Genomic DNA, 15,560 nt, shown 5'->3' on the forward strand with positions numbered 1-15,560 from the left:
TATTTGTTTTTAAGTTCAGTACATTTTTTTTCTTAAAGGATAAGGGTTAAAGGAAAAAATAGTAAAGGTGTGACAGTGGCAATCGCCGTTGTTTGCATAGGCCCAGAAAAATATGGGAAAACAAGAAAAAAAATCCTTGGCCTGATTACAAGAAGGCCTCACCCCCGCAGTTTATTGCATAAGACTGACTCTGGGCTCCATCTATACCAGTCTGTCCAACCCGAGTCATTCTCCATGTTCCTGGTGAAACTTTTTTACACTTTAGTTATTGTTGGTATCAGGTTCCTATATTTAAAGATTCTGGATTCTATGCATTTCTTTCATCGAAGTCAGGATGATGTGGAGCATATTCTAGCTTCAGCACACCATTAGATGCTGAGCGATCTGCCCTGCAAGCAGGCTGTTCCTGAGTCGTCTGGGTGTTGAGAGCACTCTTTGGAGTAAGTCAATGCCAGAGCAGTAATAGGTCTTCCCTGGTAGAGGTTTGGATCCTGGTAATGTTATAGACAATTGTGTTTGTTTCCATAGATGGTATCCATTGTTCAGGGGTGTGTGGGCAATGCCCATTCTTCTGAGGCCTAAGCCAAATCATTATGCCAATGTTCAGGGTATAAGACCTAACTGCATTACCAAATTTGTGTTCCCATCTCTATTAGGTAAGAACTTGTTTGCATATGTATTATTTTCCCATTTTAATGTGCTATGCAAAATAGAAACAATGCCACAGATATTGTTGGTGCATCTGGGAGCCGACTAATAAAGATCGACATTCCCTGTAACTTGGTTCAAACATACATTCTATACAGAGATACTCTTCTACCAGTATTGCTTATAAAACAGATCTCATAGGGGGAAAGCAAACAAACAATCAAATAACAAAATCAGTGGACAAAATTGTCATTATATGAGGATATTCAAAAAGAGTTATAGATGTTAAGGGAATACATCTGAGATATACAAAGGAGATACATGTGTCCCTTTTATGTTTTAGTCAAGAGGGAGGGTGTTGTTTCTAAGACAACACTTTGGTTCTGTGATCAGGCCAGGCGAAGAGCTCATTGAGCCATATCATCCCCGTGTTGCCTGCTGAACCTTCTGACTCCCGAGAGGCATTTGCTTCCTAATTGCTGGAAGCCAGAAGTCCACCAGTCCTCTCCCCGCCCCCTGACCGAACGGGGAAGCCTGGGGTCTCCTTTAAACTGCTCCTCACCAGAACCCACTTGCTGGGATCCTGAGCAGGTGGCCAGAGGTAACCCTGGGGACCAATTGCTGCCAATTTTTAATATACAATTTTTATTAAAATCTTATTTTAAATTTAGACAGTATGATTTACAATATTAATAAATTGTTATTCGGTAGTTGTAGAGCACTACACCAATCTATCTTTCTATCTCTCTCTTTCTCTTTCTCTCACTCTCACTCTCTCTCTCTCTCTCTCCTCATCTCCCTATATTTTCCTCCATAGGAATTCTGGGCTGCATTTCTGTCTCTGTATGCAACCAGCCCAGAGATTGAGCTCACTACTTAAATTAGACGTCGTTTTACTCATACATTGTCACCAGAATTTGAACTCATGACCTTGACTTTGTTCAATGTATATTTTAAGCTACTGATCCATCTTTTGGGGTCTGTTTGGTTTCTGAAACTAAACACCAAATTGATTGCCCCATACTGAGTAGTCATAAGGATACTCTGGGGGGGCTTACAACCAGCACTGCCTAAGGATATAATCACTGGGCCTTCACAGCAAGACTATGGTCAACAATTTAGATGAAATCTCAACCTCCCCAGCAGCAAGATCTGGTGGAGCCATTGCATGGAAATACCCAGCACCAAATGATGTTCATTCACACCATCCAGTGTTCCAATCATGACCTCATCCAGTGTTTGGCTAAAAACTGAAAAATACCAGATGGGATATGAGAGATGGACAAAGGAAGACAGTTGGGCTCATTAAAGCTTGATCATTTGTTGCTCTCTGGAGATGTTCAGTGTCAGAACTGATTGCTCAGATTTTACCACTCAGTTCACATTTATCTTTTATTTTGGTAGGTGAACAAATGTGGGTGGGGAGGATTATTTCTGCTTAAACAATTAATTAATTGCTTGGCTCTGAATATGAGAGAAGTGTGTTTGACAGGTGTTTTCATTAAAATGGTGTCTTTGTATAGAGTATACCATATCTTAGGTAAAGACCTATATACTTTATACTACCTCTTTCTGCTAAATGAGAGTTAATCTACAATAACAAGAGATGAAGCCAAACTCTTACATTTATTCTTACCCCGTTAAACTGTTAACTCAAAAATAAATCAATTTTTTCCCTTTATGTGTGAACCAAAACCATGCTACATAAACAGCAAGATAAAGATTTTTCTTTCATAAGTTTTCTGTTACTTTTATGGAAGTTGGTAATAAACCAGACCTACTACAGGGTGTATATAATTTTGTGTTTCTGTGTTCATCCATATGACTCAACCTTCCATGTGGTCCTTTAATATTTAAGAGATGAACTACAAACAAAAGGCCAAATAAGGACATAACTTGCCTTTTAAAAGAATGAGTTTACATAAAAAAGAAAAGTTAAAATACTCTCTTCAAAAAATTCATAGCTAACATTACTTTGGTCAGCTTTGGTCTTTTTTGAACATTTATGAGTCCATAAGCTTAGGCACAATTTGTCTGCATAACCTGATCAAGTTTATCATGCACTCTGCAGGCAGCAATCATATCATCATGTTTTCCATAATTCTTCAGTTGGATGCAAAGGAGCTGGGACAGAGTCAGGGCTATTTTTAAGCAGTTTTGGGGAAGGGGGAAAGAAATCAGAGAAATGAATAGAAATTAACATGTGCATTTCAATTAAAACTGAAAAAAGCAAAAGTAGCTCTAAACAGGCATTTTTCTATGTGAGCATCTTCCACTTGGCATCTTGCCTTTCCTCATTTTACTTGCTCTTCTTCCAACTGTTGTATGTTGGACGCAAGTAGAAATTTGCAATGAACCATATTTGCTTTAATATACTAGATTATATTTTTAAAAAGATTCTTCAGCTGTTTGCACTCAGATATTCTACTCTCACACTAATATAAATATATTTTGATATTTCTTTATGTGGCTAAAGAAACCTTGATGTCACTGTTTCAACTCTTTTCAAAAGATCTCTCAGTTAGAAAGGAGTTAAGTTGTTAATTACTGAACTATGAATAGCTCGAAGTTTCTGTGAATTCATGTTTTTCTCCCCTTTCTTTTCTTTCCCCGTTTTTGAAATTAGATTTATCCATATTTAAGCAAAAATTCTTGTTCAGTTAATACAATGAGAGTTGTCATTTTAGTTTAACAGTTATTTATTGAGGAATTTCTTTAAGATTCTGTGTGGTAGTATGTGGGCTCTCCATCAAAGAATCAGCCTTTTATATGCAGTTGGAAAATAGACACAAAAAAGGCAAGACAATAATGACATCAGATTTAAGTAAAAACAATTATTTTGTTCATATCTAACTGCCTAAGCTCAAGAAAGTGGGGGAAGATCATTAAATTCTTCTCTTTTTATTATATTTGTTTAATAAAATTAATTCTTTAATTGAATCACTATGAGTTGATTCAGTTACAATGTTAGAGTTTCAAAGCTTTCAAAGTTTCAATCTTACAATATACAACAACCTTCACCAGTGCACATTTCCTGACACCAATGTTTATTTCCCTTCTACCTTCCCCACTGCCCTCTCCTGCCTCTATGGCAGACATAGTGTTTTCTTTCTCTGTCTTTATATATATATATATATATATATATATATATATATATATATATATATATATATATATATATATATATATATATATATATTATACAGAGAGAAAGGGAGAAAATACATATCCCTGCCTGCCTCTAAGATGATATATTCCTTCTGTCTCTATCTCTCTCTCCCTCTCTCATTTGCCCTCTCTCCCTTCTAAATTTCTCTTTTTATTTCTTCTTATTTAACTGTGGCCTTCAAAGAGAAACGAATACTGAAAATTATTTTTTCATATTTCTCAGATCCCATCTGCTTCTCTACCTCATTATTTATCATTATTTATTGCTTGGATTATCAATTTTTTAGATAAATAGACCTCTTACTTTCTCTTATTATTTTCTCTATCTTTATACACTTTCAAGGTCATTCATTTTAAATACTAACTTATTCTTGGCTTTTTCATACTTTTTAATAATTTACTACTTACTATTCCTATAGAGAAACTCCATCACCTCTCCATCTTCAACCTATATATTTCCATCCTCAAATTGCTCCTGCAATCTAGACAGCTGTACATAGACATAGTATTTTAACTGCTGGAAAATTCTTTCTGAAATTTTCCTGGAAGATTCTTATATTTTCTTAAGTTTCATGTAAATTGACACCTATTCCAAGAAGCCCACCCTTCCTCATCCTCTGAGATAGATACTTTCTAATTGCTATAAGTCTCATCATACATTATTATCGGCACTTGTTTATGTCTCAGTTCCACCTATACAATGAAGTCATGCTTTAAAAAATAATTTTTTTTGTTTCCTAGATTCTTATATGATGCATGGTAGGTACTTAATAAATATTTGGTGGTGAATAAAGTTGCAAAGGAAGTGATGGATGTGCAAAGATGACAGGAGAACATTGGGAGAACTGAAACCCAACTATGAACCTGTTTGCAATAATGATGCTTAAATAAAGATATTAATTTAAAAAAAAAAGAAAATTTCAAGATCATCTCTAGTGAAGGCAGATGCCTTAGAAGGGAAGGGATAGAGGAAGGGGAGTAAAGGAAAAAGGAAGAAAAGGAAATAGAAGGGGAAGAGAGGAAAGGAAGAGGAAAGGGAGGAAAGAAGGGAAAGAGTGAGAAAGAAAGGGAAGAGAAGCAAAGGAAGGGAAAGGGAAAGAAATGGGAGGGAAGGGAAAAGATGGGGAGCAGAAAGAAGTTTGTTTTATTTATGTTTATTTGTTCATCTTTACGTACTTCGGTTTCTTGAAATACACTTCAACTTATAAGTCAGGCATTTAACTAACAAGTATGAGCATTTTTGCATTATTTCTTCCAACACATGGATTCTCACTACATGTAACACAGAAGTTTAAAAAAATATATTGACTGCTTTGAGACAATGATTTTTTTTGGAATTTGTTTATTTGGGGCCTCTCAAGCAGTATTCAGACCCCCATGAGTCACTCTCAATGATATTCAGTCAACAGTCCCTGTGATTAGATTCAGCTGAAGCCCAACAATGCTGGAGACCACCAAGTCCAGCCACACAGTGCTTGAAGGCCCAAAGGCCTATGCAGCAACACTTAAAATGACATGTGGTACTGGGGGTCAAACTCAGATCCTAGAGCTGGAGAGATAGGATAGAGGTAAGGCATTTGCCTTTTATGCAGAAGGTCATTGGTTCAAATCCTGGAATCCCATATGGTCCCCCGTGCCTGCCAGGGGTGATTTCTGAATGTAGAGTCAGGAGTAACCCCTGAGCACTGCTGGGTGTGACCCAAAAAACAAACAAACAAAAAAAACTCATATCCTTGTGCATGTTCCTTGAGCTCTAATTATACCTAGCCCTAACACTGTAAAATTAGATGGTATGTCTTAATTTAATAAGAAATTAATCATAGAGTCTGGGACAATAGCACAATGAATAGGGTTTTTTGCCTTGCATGCAGATGACCCATGTTTAATCCCTAGCATCCTTATGTCCCCAAGCACCACCAGAAGTAATTCCTAAATACAAAGCCAAGAGTAACCCCTGAGCATCACTAAGTGTGGCCTAAAAGTTAAAAAAAAAAACATAAATAAAAATAAATTAATCATAAATTTTTCCATCTAATCAGCTATTTATTTATATGTATTATATTTTTAGGGTGGAAAGAAAAGAACGTGCCCGATTGAAGACAGTGAAATTTAATGCAAAACCTGGAGTAATTGATTCAAAAGGGGTAGGTACAAAATTATTAAACTTATAAAGATATTAAATTATCTCAGTTGCCATCAATTTAACTCTATTTAACATTTATATATATTTAACATTACATTCAGTAACAAAGTATGAAGTTACTAGACTGTGGAACATTTTTATGTGTATTTGTAAAAATAATTAAAGGGTTTCACTAATATAATAAATCTTTGAGTAAACTGCTGGTCATCATAAGAAATGATAAAATGATGATGCTGATGTTTTACTATAAAGAAGAAAAATAAAATCTAGTGTTTTAATTTCTTTACCTTTTTTATTTTAAATTAAATGTTCTAAAAGGAAGGTGTGATTAAAGCAAGCTGGTCATCATTTAATATATTTTTGTCTGTAATGCATTATAAAGTCAAGACAGTAAACATGGAAATATAGATATAGATATTGACATAGATATAGATAGATAGGCCAATTAAGTGAATACACGCAGTGTTGTGACAGACATAGAAAAAGAATATTAGCAACTAAATTTGGGTCACAAAAGTTTAAGTATTCTTTTATACACATTTGTATTTCTTTTTTAATGACAGTTTATTATGGAGTACCACCAGTGTATCAATTTAAAGTATGTAATCTAATGGTCTTTTAATATATTTAGAAGTATGCAGTCATTACAATCAATTTAAAAATATTTCATCATCTCATAAGGAAATCCTTTAGTAGTGATGTCCATTTTACCCACTCAGACCCTTCAATTACTACTCTGTCAACTAGATTTGCCTGGTCAACATTTTCTTTAAGAGAATTAAATAGAAAGAATTATTCGATAGTCTTCTGTAAGTGCCTTTTCCACTTCACATAATGTTTTTAAGATGCATGTATGTTGTATATGTATATGGAAGTACTTTTCCTGTTTATTGTCAAAATATATCCTATAAAATACCTCATTTAACGTATACATTCATCAGGTAATAGATGTTTGAATTACTTCCTGGGTATGGCTAGTCAGCATAGTGATGCCATCAACATTTGTGTACCAAGTTTTTGTTGACATACATTTTTATTGCCATTGAATAAATTCCTATGAGTAGAGTTGCAGGAATATGTAACATTAATATCTAAGAAAATGCCAGTCTGTTTATTGTATAAATGTCTATTCCTATTTTTCCCCATTTTTAAAGTTGATCTTTTCCATGTTATTGTTGAATTATAGAAGTTTCTTATATTGTGGGTATTAACCTCATCAAATATATGCTTTCCAAATATACTACTCTATTGTGTGAGTTCTCCTTGTACTCTTCCTGGTTATTCCTTTGGTAGAATCTCTTTATATAAAAATGTCTTAATTTTTAGCTAAGTCTATCATGTCTCTTATATCTTTTGTTATTTTGTATTTTGTTAGTATATTATAAACTATTACTTGATGATTTAATTAATGACTTGAAGATTTATACTAATGCTTTCATTGAAGAGTTCTATAATTTTAGATTTTTCTTAGTTATTTGATGCATAACAATGAGGTCCTCCTGTACATTTGTGTATATATAAGAGATAGAATTCTGATCTTATTATTTTGTGTGTGAATTATTTTCTTAATGTTTTTATTTAAAAAAATTTTTTTATTCACTATGCTTGATTGTTTTAGCTAGAATTTCAGTATATTTGTGTAAAAATAACAAGAGCACTATACTTTTCTTGTTTCTGGCCCTAAGAAAAAAATCATTTAATATTTCTTTATTAAGTATGATTTTTAGCTTTAAAAATATTTTATGGTAATGTTGGTATATTATTTGTTTTCTTTTTTTAATTTTTTATTTTTAATCATGAGAACAAAGAATCAAAGAAAGAGGACAAGGTAAAGTTACAGTGGGAGGACAATCACTGATAAACAGAATTCTCAAAAGAAATCCCCTTGCTGACACCTTAATTTTGAACTTTCAGCCAAAGAGCATTAAGAAAAATAAAACAGAACCCATGTCCCTCAAGTCCCCAGATTGTAGTACATTATAACATTTCTTAGCAGTACACAAAGCAATCTAAAGCCATAAAATTTATGTAACTTCTTAAAGATTGAAGGCATAGATTTTTTACAGTTTCATGCACATGTATATTAGTTTAAGTTAACCGCAATATTATTTATTTTCTAAAATTCCTTTCCTACTCCCATTTTCCCTATTTCTTTTCAGTTTATCTCCTTCCCTTTACCTTTCTGTATTACCTATTCTGATTTGTGAGAATCACAGAGAACCACAAATATGATCAATAGATGCCAACATAAAAAACACAATTAGAAGAGTTATCATTTGTCAGGATTTTTGAGTCTCAAAACTTAACACTACCCCTTTTAAGTATGTGTGTTATTAGAGAACCCAACCATTGATTTAATAATTTACTTTTTCCTAAACTATTCAGGTGACTTGGAATTTATGTTTACATATAATGTTGTTCTTTTTTTAAGTGAAGCTATGTGTCATGCATGTATTACTAATATGTAAGCAAGTAGAATTTTTTTAAGTTTTATTTAAAACATCATGACTTATAATACTATTCATGTTGGGATTTTATGCAAACATCATACCAAACCACACCAACTACCAGACTGCCCACTTATCTCCATCATTTTCCGAGTCCCCCTTGCAACTACCTCCCCAAACAAGTTCTCAGGTTCTGATGTATTTGATCATTTGTTATTCTATTACTAGGCTTTTTTGTAAGAAAAAATGAGAGAAATATCTACCTGTCTTTTTCCTTTTAACTTCATTCAACATGGTACTCTGTAGATACATTCATATGTATTCATACATTCATATGTATCTCCAGATACATTCAGATACAAGTTGCATGATTTTAACTTTTCTTATAGACAAGTAGTATTTCATTGTGCATATATGTACAATAGTTTCTTTATCTGGCCATTTATTCTTGAATACCCAGGTTATTTTTAGACCTTCTGTTGTAAATAGTGCTACAATTAACACATGAATACAAAGTCTTCCCAATGCAGAATTTTGTTTCTGTCTTTGGTAGATGCTGAGAAGCGGAAATTTTGGATCATATAGGATTTCAGTTCTTAATTTTTCAAGAAGTGTTCATATTGTTTCCCAAAGAGCTTGAACCAGCCAATATTTCTACCAGTAGTGGTAGAAATTCTTCCTTTACTTCACATTCATATTACTATTATTTTAAAATGATGCTTAATGAGATTTACAACTAACAAGATATTGAGTTTCATATATCCAGTTGAATATATAAATCCGAGAATTTTTATCAAGTACCTAAGATGCTCAAGACAGACACAGGAATAAAATGTGTAACTGATAACAAATTATAACTTTGTGTCCTTCTCTTCAGAAGCTTGTTGCAAAAAAGAAAGTAAAGACGTCTTTTGACAAGGCAAAATAAATGTATTATGCAATTAGGTATGTGCTGGTGATGAGAATATAAATTTTAGAACTTGCATAACTATTGAAGAAGTAAGGATCTTGTTATAGTCCAGGGAATTCTTAGACTAAAATCCCTAAGAATCAAAAAAAAAAAAAAAAAGGAGTAAAAGGAGTGTCACAGTAATGTTCTTTGGGCATCTCAAGTAAATTAATAGCTTTATATTACACGAAGAATATCAAACAAATTTGTCTAATATGCAAATTAATGAATTGATACCTAAATATGGTGTTAAAAGTTATTCTGAGAGATGAGATCAGAGAAGAAAAAAATGCCCTGTAGGATTGCATATATCTTCAAGCCAAAAGCTTCAATGAAACACAGAAAACCAGTGAAACCCCACAGAGTGTAGAGAAATAACCAATAATCTCCATGATAGAAATAATGACTTTGGAAAAGATGAAGATGAGCTCATTGAAGTTGGATGCAGCTTAAAGAAGCACTAGATTGAAAACCTATGCCCAGCATCCAAAATTTCCAACCTTATAAAATTTAAGAGGTAAAGATAGACTAGAACACAGCATGGTTCCAGGGCCCCTAATTAGAAGAAGCAAGCAACTGCAGGCCCAAGAAAGAAAGCACCCTCCACATTACAACCAGCAGGTGAAGAGTGTCAGCTGGTTGCCTCAGATGAAAACAAGAGTTGTCCCCTCTCTTCTCATTGCATCTAACTCAAACCCAAAGTCAGGAAAGAGACTTACTTCAAAGACTAAGGGTATGTAATTGTACTGTGTTCATCTGCCCAGACCTAAGAATTTTAACACAAAGTCATTTTGAAGAACCAGAAGCTACAAACATGGTGGACAGAGCTGAGTTTCTCCACATATTCAGAAGCTACAAAAGTCTCTGTGTGAAATTTCCCACAAACAATTGAATTGGATTATTATGTAGGCCTGTGCAAAACCAGACACACACCCCTTTTCTTCACAGTGTGGTACATAAAGAGCAGAGGGACCCTCCCTAAACTAAGGGACAAAGAAAAAAGATATTGCTAACACACAATGACTTTAAAAGGGTAAGGATTTTCATTGAATTGAATTGAACTGAACTGAATTGAATTGAAATGAATTAAAAAGCAATAAAAGATCTTCACTAAGAAAGAAGAAAGTCTGAAAAACTGCGCTCAAAGATTACTGAGCGTGATTGGTAAAAGATGGACTCATCAGAAGAATGATAAAAGCCAAGGAATTAACCAGTATGTTTAGGATAGGATATATTAAGTCACCAATAAAGAAAGGAAGAATAGAAAAAATTAAAATGACTTAAACATTAGGGACCTATGGAATTTTCAAGGAAATCATATTCAAAGTATAGGGATTCCAAAAGGAGAAGAAAAGGTGAATAGGAAAGAAGTATTAGTGGAAGAATAGTAGTTGCAAACTTTTCTTAGTTGATGATCAGACAAATCATATCCCCAAATACAAGAAACTCAAAAGTTTTAAGTAAAACAACACCAATATAAGAACAATCTCACATCTTAAGAAATGGAAAAGTACAATAGAAACTTACGTAGAAGGAGGTAAATAAAAAAGCAAAATATCAATAATACAGAAACAAGAAAAACAAGTTTTAATGATGAAACTTAAAGCTATTTTGGGGAGATTTTTGAAAGACCATGCCAAAGCCCTTACCTATAATTCTCAAATAAAAAAAAATAGAAGTTTTTGTTAAGTAAAAACAAAAATGAGAGAAGTTGCAAGATACCACAAAAATACAAAATATTTATTATAATACTGTAAGCAACTTTATGTCATGAAGTTGGTTATCCTAGAAGAAATGGGTATACTTTTGGACTCATCTAAATGCCCAAGACTGAATCTGGAGAAACACCTATACAGACTAATTACTAAAAAGGATATCAAAAGTCTTCTCCAAAACAAAAATGCCAGTCTAGGTGGGTTTACTAGGTTTTTTTTGTTTGTTTGTTTTTTGGTTTTAGTTTTTGGGTCACACCCAGCATTGCTCAGGGGTTACTCCTGGCTCTATGCTCAGAAATCACTCCTGGCAGGCTCAGGGGACCATATGGGATGCCGGGATTTGAACCACTGTTCTTTTGCATGCAAGGCAAACACCTTACCTCCATGCTCTTTCTATTCTTCCCCGGCTCTTGAAGAAAGTCAAAGAAATAGGAATTCCAAACAGTTTCTATGAAATCAACATTGCCCTATAATAAAGAAGCAAAGACATCTCAAAAAAATAAACCAAGTTTCCTGATGAATACAGAGTAAAGATCTTCAACAAAATATTAGTGAAATTCTAATAATGCTATTAGAAAGATCATATACCAGGAACTAGGCAGTACAGCAGGTAGAGCACTTGTCTTGCCCATAACCAACCTAGATTCAATATCTGGGTTTCTATATAGTGCCCCAAGCCCTACCAGAAATGATCCCTGAGTACAGAGCCAGGAGTGAACCTTGACTGTCACTAGATGTGGCTCCCAAACAAAACAAAACAACTTTCAAAAAAGACAGTTCACCGTAATGCTGTAGGATTTACCCCAGAGAGACAAGAACTCATTTTCCAGAAGTCAATTTGATTTACTATATAAAAGTGAGAGATAAAAATCATTTGATTATATTAATTATTAAAAGTACGTACAAAATCCAGCAGTCATTTATGATTAAAAAAAACATAGTAAAATAGATAAAATTTCTAAATTAAAGGAAGTTACCTTAACATAATAAAGACCACATATCACAAAATACAAACATCATCAACAGGGAATGACTGAGTCTTTTATTTAGGATTAGGCACAAGAAAAATAAAAATGACAATTAGTTATCACTTCATAACAGCAAGAATAGCTTATATTTTAAAAGTCTGGAACAATAAATGCTGGTAGGATGTAGAAAAAATAAACTCTCTAACTCACTGCTGGCAAAACTGTGGCTCAGTTCAGCCTCTTTAAAACATAATTTGATGACTTCTCAGAAAAAAATCTAAGATAGAGCTTCTCTTTGACCCTACAATTCTACCCCCTGGTTCCTCAAAACACACACACACACACACACACACACACACACACACACACACACACACACACACACACACACACACACACACACACGCACGCACGAACACACACACACACACACATTATCCTCAAAACAAAAACATTAAGTGAAATGACATATATGTGCCTACATTCAGTTGCAGCATTACTTAAAATTGCCACAATTGGAAAACAATCCATGTGCCAACTGTTAAGTATATTGAAAGTTATGTTATATCCATAATACTACTCAATTATAAGAAAATATGAAATATGTTCTTTGCTACAAAATGAATAGAACTAGAGGGATTTATGATAAGTATAGTAGTCAAAATATCAAATGATCTCATTCACTTATAGACTATTAGAAAACAAAACAAGATATTAGGCAATTTTTAATGAATATAATTATAGGATAATGGCACAAGAACTGTTTTCTGGGGCCCAGAGAGATAGCACAGCGGTGTTTGACTTGCAAGCAGCCGACCCAGGACCTAAGGTGGTTGGTTCAAATCCCGGTGTCCCATATGGTCCCCTGTGCCTGCCAGGAGCTCTTTCTGAGCAGACAGCCAGGAGTAACCCCTGAGCCACCGCCAGGTGTGGCCCAAAAACCAAAAAAAAAAAAAAAAAAGAACTGTTTTCTAATAATTTGGTGAGAGGAAGGGACAAGTTACCAGTGGAAAACTTAGAATCAAGTTGGGTTAAGCAATTTTTTGATGGACATGGTATAGCATATAAGAATAAAAATGGTTCTGTTACTAAAAACTAAATAAAATCACTTTTAAAAAAGAAAGCACAGGACCAGCTAGTAGAGAATTATCTATTTTGCATGCTGCCAAGCAGAATTTAAAGATCCCATATTGTACCCTGAGCACTGCCTAGAGTGATTTTTGAGCATAGAACCAGAAGTAAACCCTAAAGATTGCTGGATGTTTCCCCCAACACAAAAAGGATACAAAAGAGAGAATAGAAAAGTTAAAATAATTGGATCAGGAGATACTCTAAGTGAAGGACAAAGTTTACAAAAATGTACTGTTACTACAAAGCTTCAGTGTAAAGCAAACTGTAATGGGAAAGAGAATGCAATATTTTACTTTTTTGATAATTTTTTAAGCACTGTGGTTATAAAATTGATCATACTTTAAGTTACAGAATATTTTAAATAACTTTTATTGAGTGACATTTACAAAGCACTGTAAAAACCAGCTTTACTGCCCTAGAGGAACATAGAATAAATTAGTAGCTAGCTTGTAATAGAGGTATGATAATTAAAGGTAATGGTCCTGAGTACTATAGAGCAATTCATAAAAAGAACCTCGATTTTAATTCATCTGTCAATATTTGAGTTATTTTCCCAAAATATTCATTGACTTAAAAAAATATTGAGTGCTATGAAACAAATAAGCACTAAGCTAAATGCCTTGGAAGACATCAAAATAATAGTCAGCTAAAGGAATTTACAGAATAAAACATATTGGCAAATAATGGTCATACGGTATCAGTGGTGACCTCATAAATGTCAGAAGCTAATATTTTATTTTACATCTCAGGAGATTGAGCCTGAGGAAGATTAACTAATAAACTTAAGATCACGTTGATAGTAGGTGCATGAATCAAATCATTTTGACAGCAGAACATTTGCCCTTTCCATTTCTTCACTCTATACCTTATTTTTGTTGGAGTTCAGAAGAGAGTAATTAATTATATCTTGGGTAAAAGAGAAGCCTTCAAAGAAGCAATGATACTTAAATGAAATCTTGAATTTTGTGAAAAATTTTGCAACACACAGGAAATAGCTTGATCACAAAGGTGTAAAGTCATTTTAGAATAGGGCAAAGCAGTTCAGAAATATCAGCTAGGTGGAATGAATAGTGAGACTGGCAGTGTGTGCTATGGCAAATGAGAATGGCCTGGAAGATTCTAGATAATGATTTTATGTGGAAAGTCTGACTATGAGCTTTAATGCTACTCTTTTTGAATTGTTTAAGAGAAGATCTGAGGTTTTTTTTCCTTTGTAGGAAAAAGCATTATATTTAGCTTTCTGCACACACCCACAACGGGTGTGTATACACATGCAAAAACAAGTGGACAGTTTTGTCAGTACAGATCATTACAGTTTACTCATTATAGTTTACCCAAAATGTCATCTATCTTGAGAGTCAACTGGTACATCAGATATTGAAGCAGCTAAGATTTCCTTGGAAGGCTGGAAACATTACTGATGAGTCTCCACTCAAACTAGTCACTGCTAAAATCTGGAACATTCACTTAAGTATGTTCTTGGTTTTTCTAATTTTTTAATCAACTTTCTAAGGCCATTGTATTTAATTGTTGAAACAGAATTATACAAAATCAAGCTATTTTCCCCTGGAAAATTTGTGGCATTTTTGAGTTACGTTAATTATTTTATTTTTATTATAAAGTCCCTATAATTTATAGAAAGGAAGTATGTCACAGAGTATATGATATACTTATCAAACTCCTTTCTCAATTTCAGCAGTGTACAAAATAGAAGTGTCCCCTTTGCATTATAAATCTGTTCTAAAACAAGATAGGCTATAAATATCTAACAAATCCTATTTATTCACAGGCTGGTACATAACAAAAGTGATAGATGTTTCATTGTAAAAAACCAAGACAGCTTGCATACATCCCTTAGTCATGAATGATGCTCCTACTCCATGGGAAGCAACTTATTCCTACTTTGTTGGTTAAACTAAGTTTTAAAGAAATATGTGATTGCAAAACTTAAAATTCATTTACCACACATTCATTCTTCCTAATTAAAACCTTGTTTAAGAACTGATCAGGCCGGTGAGGTGGCACTAGAGGTAAGGTATCTGCCTTGCAAGCGCTAGCCAAGGAAGAACCGCGGTTCGATCTCCCAGAGTCCCATATGGTCCCCCTCAAGCCAGGGGCAATTTCTGAGTGCTTAGCCAGGAGTAACCCCTGAGCATCAAACGGGTGTGGCCCGAAAAACAAAAACAAAAGAACTGAACTTACTAGGTATCGAACCGCGGTCTGTCCTACGCTAGCACTTGCAAGGCAGGTACCTTACCTCTAGCGCCACCTCTCCAGTCCCTCTTTTTCTGAAAATTTGAAAGAGTGTGTTGGGAGCCAGTGAGATAGCATGGGGGTAAGGCGTTTGCCTTGCATACAAAAGATCATTGGTTCGAATCACGGCATCTCATA

General features: G+C 34.1%; 1 protein-coding gene across 16 annotated transcripts in view; it reads left to right on the forward strand.

Moving 5' to 3' along the window:
• The window catches only part of DLG2 (discs large MAGUK scaffold protein 2), a 2,242,830-nt gene that overhangs the window by 2,181,171 nt on the left and 46,099 nt on the right, over positions 1 to 15,560 (forward strand). For all 16 annotated transcript variants that reach the window (XM_049780036.1, XM_049780021.1, XM_049780023.1 and 13 more), the window contains one exon: positions 5,885 to 5,960. In XM_049780036.1, coding sequence (XP_049635993.1) covers positions 5,885 to 5,960 — 76 coding nt within the window. The remainder of the gene's footprint in view (positions 1 to 5,884; positions 5,961 to 15,560) is intronic.

Source organism: Suncus etruscus, chromosome 9, assembly GCF_024139225.1.
Source record: "Suncus etruscus isolate mSunEtr1 chromosome 9, mSunEtr1.pri.cur, whole genome shotgun sequence".
Lineage (NCBI taxonomy): Eukaryota > Metazoa > Chordata > Mammalia > Eulipotyphla > Soricidae > Suncus > Suncus etruscus.